The 14,141-nt window shown below is 39.0% G+C and overlaps 1 protein-coding gene across 1 annotated transcript in view; it reads left to right on the top strand.

Moving 5' to 3' along the window:
* The window catches only part of LOC308408916 (sterile alpha motif domain-containing protein 3-like), a gene marked incomplete at its 3' end in the record, with an annotated part of 264,006 nt that overhangs the window by 247,648 nt on the left and 2,217 nt on the right, over positions 1-14,141 (top strand). The window contains exons 2-5 of the mRNA XM_080901397.1: positions 8,053-8,137; positions 8,228-8,392; positions 8,683-8,889; positions 9,122-9,388. Of these exons, the coding sequence (XP_080757523.1) occupies positions 8,053-8,137; positions 8,228-8,392; positions 8,683-8,889; positions 9,122-9,388 (724 nt within the window). The remainder of the gene's footprint in view (positions 1-8,052; positions 8,138-8,227; positions 8,393-8,682; positions 8,890-9,121; positions 9,389-14,141) is intronic.

The following is a 14,141-nucleotide window of genomic DNA, read 5'->3' as shown; positions in this document are numbered from 1 at the left end:
GTGTTGGTGGACATGCTGCCTGAAAGTAAAAAAAAAAACAAGACAGGATAAATGGAGGGGCTGAGCTCAAGAACATCAAACAATGGAAATAAGTCAGTTTAAGTTACAGAAGTATGTATGTCTATATGTGACCAAAGGGCAAGACCAATACTTCTTCATCCCAAATTCTTTAAGGAAGTCAATTGAATGATGATAAGAAAAAAATAGTTGAATTGTTTCAAGTAATTCACAAAGTCTAAAGCAGCTGATTTTGTTTGTTTTTAAACCCAATTCTAAATATAATCAGCAACTGCTGGAAATACCAAAGTCTAACAAGGTCTAACATATACATGTACCACAGAAGTCATTAAACAGCACTCACCATGCAAATAGTCTTCAGTGAATGTTTGTTTGATTCTTCAACCTAACTAGCTGCTGTTTGTACACATTTGGGCAATACTTTAATGGTTGATGCTGAAGCTGAAGGCGTTTTTTTAACATGTTCAAGTGACAGATGGCAGAAATGAAAGGCTTTTGCATATTGCACTTGTCCTGATTTTGTATGCTGTATTCAGTAGGCAAATTTTCTTTTTGCACCTTTCAGTTTAACATGGGGCCTGGCATAGGTAATTAAAGCGTCAATGAAGTGAAAATGTGTTCATAGATAAGAATCATGACACTTACAGCGAAAATGTGGACAAGTCATAAAACCTTTTTATTTTAATACATTTGAATGTTGATTACATGGATGCTATTTCAATGCCCAATTGAACACTGGAATTAAAACAAATCTTCCAATCTTCCAATAACCTTTGCTACATAGCTACAGTATTTATCCTGCATTTTAAAAGATGTTTGCATTCACAAAGCAACGAGAAACACCAAAGGGATGTGTGACCATGACGATGAGCTTTTCTGATCAGTGAGAAGAAAAAAAAACATGTTTTAAATGAAAAATCTTGGTGCCACACAAAGGGGAGTTGTCCGAGATTTTTAGTAGCATGTGAACTTTGAAAACATTGGAGCACATGTGTTTAGTAACATGAAAGAGAATGAAAAATTTGTATCCACAGGAAGCTTCTTGAAAGCAAAAAAATACAACATTTGTGAAGTTGTACGATGGAATTTTCATATTGCTTTGTATGTGTGAGTGGAAAAAGTTACTCACAAAGATCTTTGTGCACATATAGTAAATCACACGATTTACTATACATAGTAAAACTTAGTCTAGGTTTATCATATCAGTCACATTTGTAGATTTTTTAGATTAATTTCAGTCCATGACTCAGATTTTCTGTGTTGTTGCAGGTTGTCATGCAGGTTATTTTGCAATGGCTACAGAGAAAAAGCAATATGAAGGTAAACTTTGACAACAATACAATACACGCTTTAACTCCATACCTTTATGACAAGATGAATGTTTTACACAATAAATAAACTTAGAGTAAATGTAACTATTTTTCAGTGGAAACTTATTGGTACTGATTGTGGTGAAGAAAAGTAAGAAATCAAATGCTTCTGTAAATTCAAATAGCATAAGAGACCTACATGCAGATCTGCATCTACAAACCAGTTGCTACTATTTATAAGCAGACATCCGATATTGGTGATGACATGACATAGCTGCTCACATCAAGCAGAATGTGATTCCAAAGCTAAGTTCATCAAATGCTTACTCAAAGATCCTTTTTTGAAGATTATATTTGATCAGTGATTCTAAGCCTTCTAAATGACCTCATTCACCTATACACAGTCTGACTGAGGACACACACAGGTGTTCGGATTTGAATAAGCAGCAGGTTTAGTTTGTTGAATTTGAATCCTGTCAGATAATGACACAAAACATAAAGAGATTTTTATCAGATCTGTTTATAAAAATATCTTCTTTAAGAATTTAGACTGTCTATAAATCTGTAGAAATAAGCCACGTCAGTTTATGTCAGTATCATTAAGTCTGGAATGGTGCCTGGTGCATTAGTTTAATATTTAATATAATGTCACACCAATAGGGGAAAATGCCATGTGTGAAATTTATAGTTAGGTCTAAATATTTCTAAACACTGACATAATTTCCCACAGCTCAGAAACAAGCATTTCACTACATGTTGTGCTCTGTATAATTGTGTATGTGACAAGTAAAGGTTGTTTGTTTCTTTGTTGTTTGTTTGCTTGTAATTCTTGCTTTACTACTTATAGTTGTACTTCAAGTATTTAAACACACATACAGGTGGATTGCTTGCATTGCTTCGCCATTAACAAGAAATTTAATGGTATTTTGAAGTTCTGGCCTGTGCCAATAAATTAAGATCAGCATGTTCCACACAGATGATTAATCTTTACTAATGGATCTATAACTCTGTAGTTGATTTTTCCCACCTGGAGAAACACTTATGTGCCCAATAGTACATTACATATACAAACACTGGGTGCATTGCATATGTACAATCACATGCAGATGCAATATTTGGACTACATGCCCACCCAACTCATTGACTTTAAAGGCACAGAAGAGGACATATCAAGAAGCAACATTTCATTAGTTTATCATTGCTAAAATGTACATGTTCGTGTGGAAGACAGCTAAATTTACAATCCTAACTGGACTATGTGCACAAGATGAAATATATGATGTGAATGTCAATACCATCGTTCCCTCGAAGCTGGACAGGAAACTGCAGGATCTAGGATTGAGCAGCTCTCTCTGCAGCTGGATCCTTAACTTCCTGTCTGACAAACACCAAGTGGTCAGACTGGGCAGCATCACCTCATCCGCCGTCATAATGAACACTGGTGCTCCACAGGGGTGTGTACTGAGCACTCTCCTGTACTCACGCTACATCTACGACTGCACGGCCACTAGCAACTCCAACATCGTTGTGAAGTATGCGGACGACACTACAGTGGTGGGTCTTATCACCAATGGTGATGAGACGGCCTACAGGGAGGAGGTCAGCACCCTGACCCACTGGTGCCGAGACAACCAACCTACCCTCAACGTCGCAAGGACAAAGGAGTTGATAGTACACTTCCGGAGGTGCAGAGAAGTACACACCCCCATCACCATCGACGGAGCTGCTGTGGAGAGAGTGAGCAGCTTCCGGTTCCTTGGTGTACATCTGTCGGAGGATCTTACATGGCCAGGACACATAAACAAAACAGTGAAGAAGGCGCAGCAGCGCCTCTTCTTGCTCAGGAGACTGATAAGATTTGGCATGAGCCCCCGCATCCTCAGGACCTTCTATCACTGTGCCATTGAGAGCATCCTCACTGGATGCATCACCACCTGGTATGGCAACAGCACCGCCTACAACTGCAAAGCTCTCCAGAGAGTGGTGAGGTGAGCTTCCCTCCCTCCAAGACATCTACAGGTAGCAGTGCCTGAGGAAAGCGGGAAGGATCATCAAGGACTCCAGTCACCCCAGCCATAAACTGTTCAAACTACTTCCATCAGGAAGGAGGTTCTGCAGCATCCGGTCCTGTACCAGCAGACTGAGAGACAGCTTTTTCCATCAGGCCATCAGACTGTTGAACACTACATAGACCCATGTGATGTGACAATAAAAGTGATTTGATTTTGATCAGTGGCCATCACACTTATATCTGGAGCCTGAAAAATGTACATTCATACATGGCATGACATATTGCATTTCATGGAAGTGACAAATTTTGTTTATAAGTTGCCTTTTTAATGTGTGTTTTTATAGATTTTAATTTTTTAAAGATGTTTCTGTGATGTACTAAATGTATTTATTTGTTTGGCATTGTGCTGCAATGAAAAACTTACAATAATTCAATAATATAGATTAACTTGGACAATGTCGATGAAACATTTTGCACCCAAAAGGCAGAGGATGATGCTTATCATCGCACAAAAAGTTGGACTTCTGGACATGCTACAGGGAGGTAGAAGTTACCGTATTTTCCAGATTATAGGGCGCACTAAGCGAAACAAAACAGTCAGATGAGTCGAACTTTACTCAGCTCATTCTTCTTGCTTCCTCTACTTCCATTGATTCATTAATGTTGAATTGTCTGGCAGCTGCTCTATTCCCATGTTCTTTATGTCTGTCTCCACGTCGGTTGAGTGTGAAGTGCATATGAGAGCATGAGGGTGGGAATGGATGTTTGTGTCTGTGTGTGCCTGTATGTCTGTGTCTATATGTCAGGTTGGGTATCAGTCGCCACCTCTCTGGGGACATCTCGGGCCCTCCAAGGTTTGGAGGCCTATCTCCCCCACCCACCATCACTTCCCCTGCCGGTGGCGGACTCCCTCAGGTGTCGGTGCGTTGGTGGTTCTTTGTATCTGGGGGTGGGCGTCCAGGTACACACCGGCTCACTCCTTGGCGGCCGCTTATTTGGGGCTCGCTCGGGCCACTTCGGAGGTGGGGTGCCCCCGGCCTCTCGGCCTGGGGCTCGGTCACTCAGGCACAGCTGGCTGCCGGCGGAGCTCACGGGCGCGTCACTGCAACTCCCCCTGGCTTCTGCTCCGCGGCTGCTGAGTGAGCCCTCATCTGGGACTCTCCTTAGCTCTTACTGGGACAGTGGCGCGGCTGCCCCTCTGTTGGTCTTCCTTGGTCTCTTGTGTTCTGGGGGCCTCTGGATGTCTGGAGTTTTGATCTCCTCCATACCTGCTTCATGCCCTGGAGGACGGGGCTGTGGCTCCCCACACTCCCTAGCAGATCGTTACATGGAGAAACCTTTGGAATGCAAGCATGCTGATCCACACAGGTGTGCACAGAGGTGTACACACGGGTATGCACAGACGTGGACTACAGCTTTCTTGGCTGCTGCCTCAAAGCACACTGTGCGCTGTCTATCTTGCGTGCTGCACAATATCGTTTATTATTTGGTAACTATTGATATCTACTGCTAGCTAGTTTATTGTGATGGTGCTTTTTTTTTTTTTCTCTTATTATGTTGCTCTTTGTTGTTTGCTTTCTCCTCTGTTTTTTTTTCTCCATACAGGTGACCCAGGAGTTGTTTTTTTTTTGTTTGTTTGTTTTTTTCTCTCTTCCCCCCCTTCTCACTGTCTCTTCTCCCCTTTGGTTTTCTTTTTCTCTCTCCCTCTCTTTCTTTCATTCTTTCTCCCTGTCCTATCCCACAGTCATATCTGTCCCGTTTGTAGCAACTGAAAATAAAATAAATTCATAATTATAATAAAGGTCAATCAAATGGACCAATATGGCAAGGCCATGATGATCCACTTGGTAAAATAAATCCGCTTGGCATCTTTCTTGGCCTCAAGACAACAATTCTGATGGCTAAAGATCCAAACGGGACAAAAAAAAAAAAAAAAAAAAAAATGAATACCACCTTTTTAAACGGTAACTGTAACGGAATACAGTTACTCATATTTTGTATTTTAAATACGTAACAGCGGTACATGTATTCCGTTACTCCCCAACACTGCTCCTACTGCACAGCTCACCACTGTCACTGCCATTTTCATATGTCCAGCCCCAGGCTCAGCTGGTTCCCTTTCATGCCTGCTTTGCTCATGCAATAACAGAGTTCTTGTCTTGGGACACTATCATATGATTTCTTCAGACACACAAAGATTGCAACACCTTCTGACCTTCTCTATACTTCTCCATCAACACTCTCAAGGAAAACATTGTATTGATAATGTTTTTCTTAGCATGGAGAGATGGTGATTGTCACCTCTGTTCTCAACCTCTTAACGTAGTATTTAGATTATGATGATTGTAGATTTGTCAGATTACAACCATATTGAAATCAAATAGTGACTGATATTGAAGAATGTGGATTTTCATGTGAGAATGACCTGATGAGAAATCTAATTCAAGTGAAGGTACACTCTCAGAAATAGAGGTACGAGAGAATAACATTTTTGTACCTATAGGTACATTTTTTTAAAATGTTCCCTTAAAAGTACAATACTGGTCTTTAAAAGTCCAGAAATGCCCCTTTAAAGGTTCAATTTGAAATAAAGTACAAATCTGTACCATTTTGACCTGTACTGCAGTGGCAGAATGTGGTAATGGGTCAGCATGGGAAAATCTGGATGGGCCTGGTTAATTGTAAAATTCATATGAGATGTGAGTGTGCTCATAAAAGCTACATGTTATAATCAAATCTGTTGGTCCTCTCCTCTGTACGTAAATTATCCTATGATGCAAAGAATATCTGTAACCTACCTTTGTGTAAGTTATGTTAAATTATATTTAAAAAAACACACACACAATGACATGCAGGCACAACCAAATGATGTTAAAAAAAAACTGGTCCATTTCCATTTTATTAAGTTCCAGTTATAATTTTTTAATGTTTTAAATCTTTCAAAAACGTGAAATCATTTTACTGTTATGTTTGGACTTTACTTTTTTGCTTTAACTACATCCTAGAATTGTTCATTAATTGTGAGGTTTTTATGGAATTTGCAACATCAAGTTAAACCGAGGTTCTTTGGAAGTTAAAATGTCAAGCAGATTTTTATGTTACGGTGACTACATTTTGTAAGTTACAAATATAGTTCGCCAAGACAGCATAACGGTTTCTAAACAACTGCGCATTAATACCACAATGTTGTATTTTCATGTGTCAAGTTCGCAACGCGCATTAATCCCAAAGGCCGAAAAGGCAGCAGTGATGAGTGCTCCGCCTCCGCACTGACTAGCGTTGACACAGAAAATGACTCTCAGGGGGTTATCCACGGAGGAGCTCCTTAAAAGGTTGATGGAAGAAGGCATTGATATGTCAGACGACGAGGCGCAAAGATTTAGAGGTAAGTCGGGTGTGATTTTGTGTTTTTATAAAAATTACAACGTGTAATTTTACAGTAGAGTTAGCAAAAGTCTGAAGAGCTAGATTTAACATGGGCGAAAGCTAGCAGTTAGCTAAGTTTTAAACAAAGAAAGGTACAAATGTGGACTATTTAGACTGTTGGTGGAATGTTCAACGTCTGTCTGCCCGCCGTATTCGAGTGTTTTATCAATAAATAGTGACGAACCCTGTACAACAATGTAAAAAAATCAATAATTTCTCAAAACATGCTAGTATGTAAATATAGCTATTAACAAAATCGTTTTCTAAGCAAAATTTATCCCATCTAACTTGTTTCCCGCTCAAAGGGATTTTAAACAATGGAAGGTACACATTTGTACCATTCCACCTACTTAGTGGGATTTTCGAATATGAGAGCTGTAAGCTCTGTGCAGGGACACGTACACTTACTTACATTTTTATATTACCAGTTAATTTATATTAACAATTAATCAAGAGAATTAATTGTAACTTCCTTTTGGGGAATATAGACAGATTCACAATGATAGCTTATTGTTATTATTATGTTATTAAGTTTGGGAGAGATGTGGCTGTTTGTCCACGCCCATTTTTAAAAAATTAAAATCAACTTTAGCTACATTGATTTGACATTGGTCTACAACAGGGGTGCTCACACTTTTTCTGCATGTGAGCTACTTATAAAATGACCAAGTCAAAATGATCTACCCACTACAAAAATCCAAAACATATACTTATTTATAAATATATTGAGGATTCTTTATATCTACAATGTATATACATGCATAACCGCAATATCCAATATTTCACAACACAATTAACTATGTAAATTTTTTGTCATTACCTGAGTTTACTCTGATGACTTGCACTGAATTGAATCAGCCAGGGATGCATAGTCCGGACAGTAGCTGCTGACGGCCAGGTTTAAGAGAAAAAACCGAGAGCTAAAAATTGGAGTTAACTCGCTGACTAGCTTGTCAGTTTTACTACACTTCGCGCCGCTGTTTGCGCATGCGCAGCGACCTAAGCGTCAGAAAAAAATCTGATGTCATCTGACTGGCTTCCCTGTATCAATCAAGTGACGGGATGGATGATAGGCTGGCATCTATTTTTTTAATGCCATGCGATCTACCAATACTACCTTTGCGATCGACTGGTCGATCGCGATCGACGTATTGAGCACCCCTGGTCTACAACATACTATTTACGGTAATAACAATATGATTAGAAGAATTGAAGAACAGAAAAGCCCCCAGGAAAGGATAAGAGTAATCAGTGCACTGTGGGTTGTCTTTCTTATGTTTGAAACAGGTACCCAACCCACTCAGACTACATCCAGGTCATCAAAGCCCTGATTGTGAAGTATCCTTTAAGAGATGTACACGGAAATGGTTATGTGAGTACCTCTCCTTTTTTGTTTCTTTTATAGATTATATTAATATAAAGTAAGCATAATTAACTACTTATATACATTTGAAACAACTAGGACACCTGGCACAGCCAACTCAAGAGAAAGTTCAAAGCAGAACGGGCTCCCCTAATCAGCAACGAAGAAGTGAACCGGGTTAAAGAAAAGTTTGGACGCACGCAGAAACATCGGACCACAGAGGAATCCAGCAGCTCCTGTCTGAAGAGACTGAAGCCCTCTCTCGTAAGTCCTCACACCCTCAGCCTTTAAGAGCTAAGGTAACATATGTAGTCTTATTATGTTCACTGTAAAGCTAAAAGTAAACATTAATTGAAAGAAACATGTTAACAGATAACATTAACATAGAAAAAGGAACTTCACAGTTGATTTAACAAAAGTCAGCTCAACTTGCAATTCCTATTCAACATTTTTGCATTTTTTTCAAAGCATTTGGTGTACAAATTACCGCATTTCAAGTAACATTAACTTATCAGATTTTACTTATGATAATACTGATATCTGTTTTGACAAAGGATTCGTGCTTTGTGGGGGAAGATGCAGCCTCCGTTGATGCTCATATCAAGGTGCTAAATGATCAGCACAAGAAGCTACATCCTGACACAGCACTGGTGAAAGACCGCATGACAAAAACCTTTGCATGGAGACGTCGAGAGGTAGCTGAAGGAATGTGTACTGTGGACCTATTAAAGAGATATCCATTCCTGGGGACATCTGCAGGGGTAAGAATTGTTAAGATGATTGGGGAAACAGCTAATGATTTTTTGTCTCTAAATCTGATTATTATTTTCTGTACTAACTGATTAATCAATCTGTTCATTATCTTTAGAATTTTTGTTCACGGGTTAAAGCACTTTACATTTATCTCCAGTCTGTGTCTTTAAACATGTCAAAAATTTAAATCCTCAATGTAAAATGTCATTCTTTTGTCTATTCTGCTCTTTTCATTTCCAGTTGTGTTATGAGGTTGATTTAATGCATCCCTGCCAAGACAACATCTGTCGCCGCTTTAGCGAAAACTTCACTGCTGGTCTTCAAAATGTTCTTCAAATGACCAAGGATTTGCCACTGAAGAAGGTCTCGCTGGATGAGGCCTGCATCTCAGCATTCTCCACCTTCTTCATGTTCAACATGACCTACCCTGCATACTTCAAGAAAACACTTGTCTTTCTTCAGAACTGCATTGTCAACATAGGAGACCAGGGAGACAAACCCCTGCCAGTAAGTGTCACCAGGGTACTTAACCAACTCTATTAAATATGCCCCCACTCCACAAATGTTCAAAATGTTCAAAAAGGGCATTTACTCTGAGGAAGTTGATTATACATGTTGGGTTAGTACACGCACATGAGCCTCATTTCAGCATCACTTGTGGAATAAATGACTGCCAGGCAGCTTTTTCCAAGTATCACTCTTTTCGACGCCATGTGTATCGCAAACACAAACCCTCTGTTTTGAATAGCCTTGAGGTAGTTGAAGATGGATTTGAAAACCATGCACACAAAGAGGTTGAAGACCCACACACACACACAGTTCAGACGAGACGCACACAGTTCAGCAGCCCACACCACCTAGTATGGACAGTTTGCTTGATAATTTAGGAGATCATTTATTTAGCTTTATTCTCAAATGTACTGAAAAAAATAACCTTCCACACTCTGTTCAGCAAGACATCGTTGATGATCTTAGTTTTCTTTTGTGTTTTTTTAAAGAAAACTACGACTCGTTTATTCGTTATCATTTGGATAAACATGGTTTCCGCCTCAGTGATTGTCCAGAACTTGAGCAGGTTTTGTCTACTTCAGATTTTTTCCAGAAAGCATGTGATTCAATTCGTTCACCATTTATGATAAAAGAACACTGCAAATCAAAAATGAACATGACAGAACCTATCAGTTACACAGTAAGAGACCATTCTGGTGTGAAAATTGGTAGTTATTCGTATGTTCCAATCCTACAGGTATTAAACAAATACTGTCAGGTGGAGGATGTGTGGGAACAAATTGTTCTGGATAACCACAGAAATCAAGATGATGATGTTTTGACTGATTACAAAGATGGCATGTATTTTAAAGACCACTCATTTTTCAAAGACCATCCTCAAGCTCTAAGACTTCATTTTTATGAAGATGAATTTGAAATTGTGAACCCCCTTGGTGCAAAACGAATTAAATACAAAATCTGTGCATTTTATTATACTATAGGAAACATAAGTGGAAAACATCGCTCAAAGTTGAGTCACATTCATTTAGCCTTACTGGTTCGCCATTCACATTTAAAAGAGTGTGGGCTTGAAACTATACTTCAGCCCTTGATAACTGACTTGAAGATGCTGTCCACAGAGGGTTTCACTATCTGTGTCGATAAAGTAGAGCACACAGTTCATGCTGCTCTTGCTACCATTTCATGCGACAACCTTTCTGCTCATATGATTGGGCGTTTCTCAATGTCTTTCAATACAGGCAGAATATGCCGATTTTGTATGGCCTCGCACTCGGAGATACAACAGCACTTTTGTGAGGACCATTTTGTTATTAGAACAACCAAAGTACATGAGTACCACATAAACTGTGTGGAAAACAACCCAGAGAGTGCTGCTTTGTACGGTGTGTATGGTAACTGTACATTTGATGCACTGCCTTATTTTGATGTGACCCAGTCTCTTCCCCCAGATGTAATGCACGACTTGCTGGAGGGGGTTATTCCTTTGGTAATGAACTTGGTTATTTGTAAAGCTCACAGGGAAAAGCACATCACCATTTATGAAATCAATGATGAGCTGAAAAATGTGAAGTTTGGGAGGAATGACAAGCCGAACAGACCAGTGCCACTGACGGAAAAGATGCTTCGAAATTCTAACATAGTTGGATCAGCCAGTCAAAAATGGTGCCTTTTCAGGCTCTTGCCTTTTTTAATGGCTCCCCATGTTCCACCTGGCACTCCATATTGGCATGTGTTCTTATTATGTTCAGAAATCGTAGATCGTGTAATGGCTACAAATGTGAGAAAAGATGAGCTTGCTCATTTAAACCTGCTTATTCAAGAATTTCTTGAAATGACTACAAAAGTCTTTGGAAATGTTTTAACACCCAAGTGTCACTACCTTATTCACTACCCAAGGCTGATTTTGATGTATGGTCCTCTTCGCCCTTTATGGTGTATGAGATATGAAAGCAAGCATCAATATTTCAAAAATATAGCGAGTAAATGCAAAAACTTTGTAAACATCACTGCAACTCTTAGCAATCGTCATCAAATGAAACAGTGCTGGGAGTTTTCTTCAGGTAGGTTGCTTGTTGACTTTGAACATTCACTCAGCACAAGTGTCAGTGTGCCATTTTCATCTCTGCCAGGTGACTTACAGAATGCTCTGGAAATGAACAAAAGTTTTACAGATGTGCATTTTCAGGATAAAGTGCTTCAGCGTGTGTCTGCTATATCTGTCAGCAGTGTCAAATATGAACTTGAGGATGTTTTTGTAGTTGGCCATGTACACACTGAAGCCATACCTATATTCTTTAAAATCAAGTATATTTTGAATGTTGATACTTGTTGGGTATTGTGTGGGAAAATGTTACTTCCTCGCACTTATGAATGTCATTTCCATGCTTACCAAGTGGCAGTTGACAATGACTGGATCCTGTTCAATCCAGGAAATGAATTAGATTTTCAAGCTCTAGACACCTATTTAGTTGATGATAGACTGTTTGTGTCCTTGAGGTATTCTGTGTGACGTGATTGCAAGAACATTTTCCACTTTGTCTATATATATGACATATATATATTCTGGCTTGATGAAGTAGAGCAAAACATTTGTGTGGACAGTTTTTTAAATACATGACATCTCTGTGATCCGTCAAAACATTGTGTTCAGGTGTTTAATGTCTTTATGTGATTGTTTACTTTTTTTAAATGAATGTATTTTTCTTAACATGTCCTATGGCAATGTATGAATGTAATCAAGGATGTATTCCTGTGGTTGTTTAAATGCTTTGATGTGATTCTATTATCGAAAATAAATAGTTAAATAACCAAATATTTTGGACTATTGGGGGTACATTTTTGTCTCTTTAGGTACGAAATAGGTTGTCGCTGGGGGGGTACCCTCATAGGTACCCTATTGTACCCTTTTCAAGGGAACATTTCTGTACTATAGTTTGAAGGTACATTTATGTCTTAGGAAAGTACATGATTGTACTTCAGATGGTACAACTTTATAAGGTACAAAAATGTACCAAGCCTAAAGGGTACAGAAATGTCCTTCAAAAAGGAACACCCCCAGCGACAAGCATTTGTACCCTTTTTGGTACACTTTGGTACCCCTATTTCTGAGAGTGTATATAATATGAGTGAACCATGAAATGGTTCGTGTTAGTTTTATTATTTATTACCACCACCAAGTAAACTCCTTAGTTTTATGTAAAACTTAAAACGAAGTCTGCTTTTGTTCAGTGAAACACTAGGAATGAACCATTACTTCATCTAAAGATTATAGACAACTATCACCACTTGGGGTCACAACTGTTCTAAAAATGTGTTGACACTGACCTGGTGCTGAGTTATGAATAGGTGAATAGGACATTGTTTTTCATAAAAAATGGAAAAACCTTGCTGTGAATCTCACGGTAATACTACAGACAAGGAAAAAAGAAGGGCCAGGAATATTTTTTTTTTCAGGGAGATCAAAAGCCCCATAAACAGGCGACTGTGTCTTCACTTCATGTATGTGACATAAAATTAATGATTCCTGGCGAGTAATTGGCCAAATTTGAATGGGCCAATAGGTGGACGTTATACCTGAAAGACAAGAGAAACAGAAGAGCAACATTGCCACTTATTGTGACATACAACACATAACATATTTAATCTGTTACATGTACAAGGTGTCCTGCATAGCTATCAGCCCAGCCAAAAGCCCAGCAGCTAATTATAGTCTATGTTCTCCAGACAATCAGTCACACGAGCGTCTGTTATGTGACTGTGAAATAGTAAGCAGCAACATGGCTGCAGCACCTGGATGCAATGGAAGGTAAAATATGCATTTCTGCCTTTGTTTCTTTGGAAAGAATAGTTTAAGAAGCAAATCTAACAAAATTGCAAAGTCATACAGAGTGTTATAAGGTCAAAGTCTAGTTGAGCAACTGGTTGTTTTTGTCACTTCCACAGACATTATCTCACTTGTGTGACTAGGCAAGATGAATCACTTATTCCCCAAAACCATGGGTCAGAGTCAGGTTCTTCCTGAGACAGTTCCTTAACACAGCAATGTGTTTAAGGAACTTTTGAAAGGGAGTATGCACTTGGAGCAAATCGACTACTGAACTTTCAAACATGATTTTACTTTTGTTAGACAGTCGTGAGACCACATTCACAACTGCCTGACAAAACTCATTTCCTGCTCTCTGCGTGTGCATCTAGAGTCTCACTCATCATAGTGAAACCATTGAAATGATTTGAGAAACAAAACAAAAACACTGTGAGGTTAATTAATAATAACCTAATATCTCAGTCAGTTTTGCTGTGCTCTTACACTGTTTGTAAAGACAGAAGAGGAAGGACAATCTATCTATCTGTATGTATAACTATTATAAGAGCATAAATGTCAGATCACTTGAAATCAACAAGCCTCTTATGTGCTTTTATTCATGTAGAAACATTTACTCATTTGACTGACATAACAAAACAGCCAAGCATGAATCACTTGACAGTGACAAATTGGCTAGGTGTCATTTTCATCAATAAAGTGAAACTTGGCATCAGGTCAGCAATCATCCATCAGGTCAACAGTCCCTGAATCCCCACCTGTTCATAGTCAGTAAGAAACACACACTGTAGAACCACGTGTAAATTTTCCAAATGGTTACCTTGATTTGAATTGACCACATACCAGTCTTTGTTTCCAGGGAATTTGAATCCTGTCAAACAACAACATGAGTCACTCTCAATAATGACCTACCTAACCACTGCATCATGA

Source organism: Rhamphochromis sp. 'chilingali' (genome assembly GCF_963969265.1).
Source record: "Rhamphochromis sp. 'chilingali' genome assembly, chromosome: 1".
NCBI classification, from domain to species: Eukaryota; Metazoa; Chordata; class Actinopteri; order Cichliformes; family Cichlidae; genus Rhamphochromis; species Rhamphochromis sp. 'chilingali'.
Note: the sequence above shows the minus strand (reverse complement) of the source record. Positions and strands in the feature narration are given on the sequence as shown.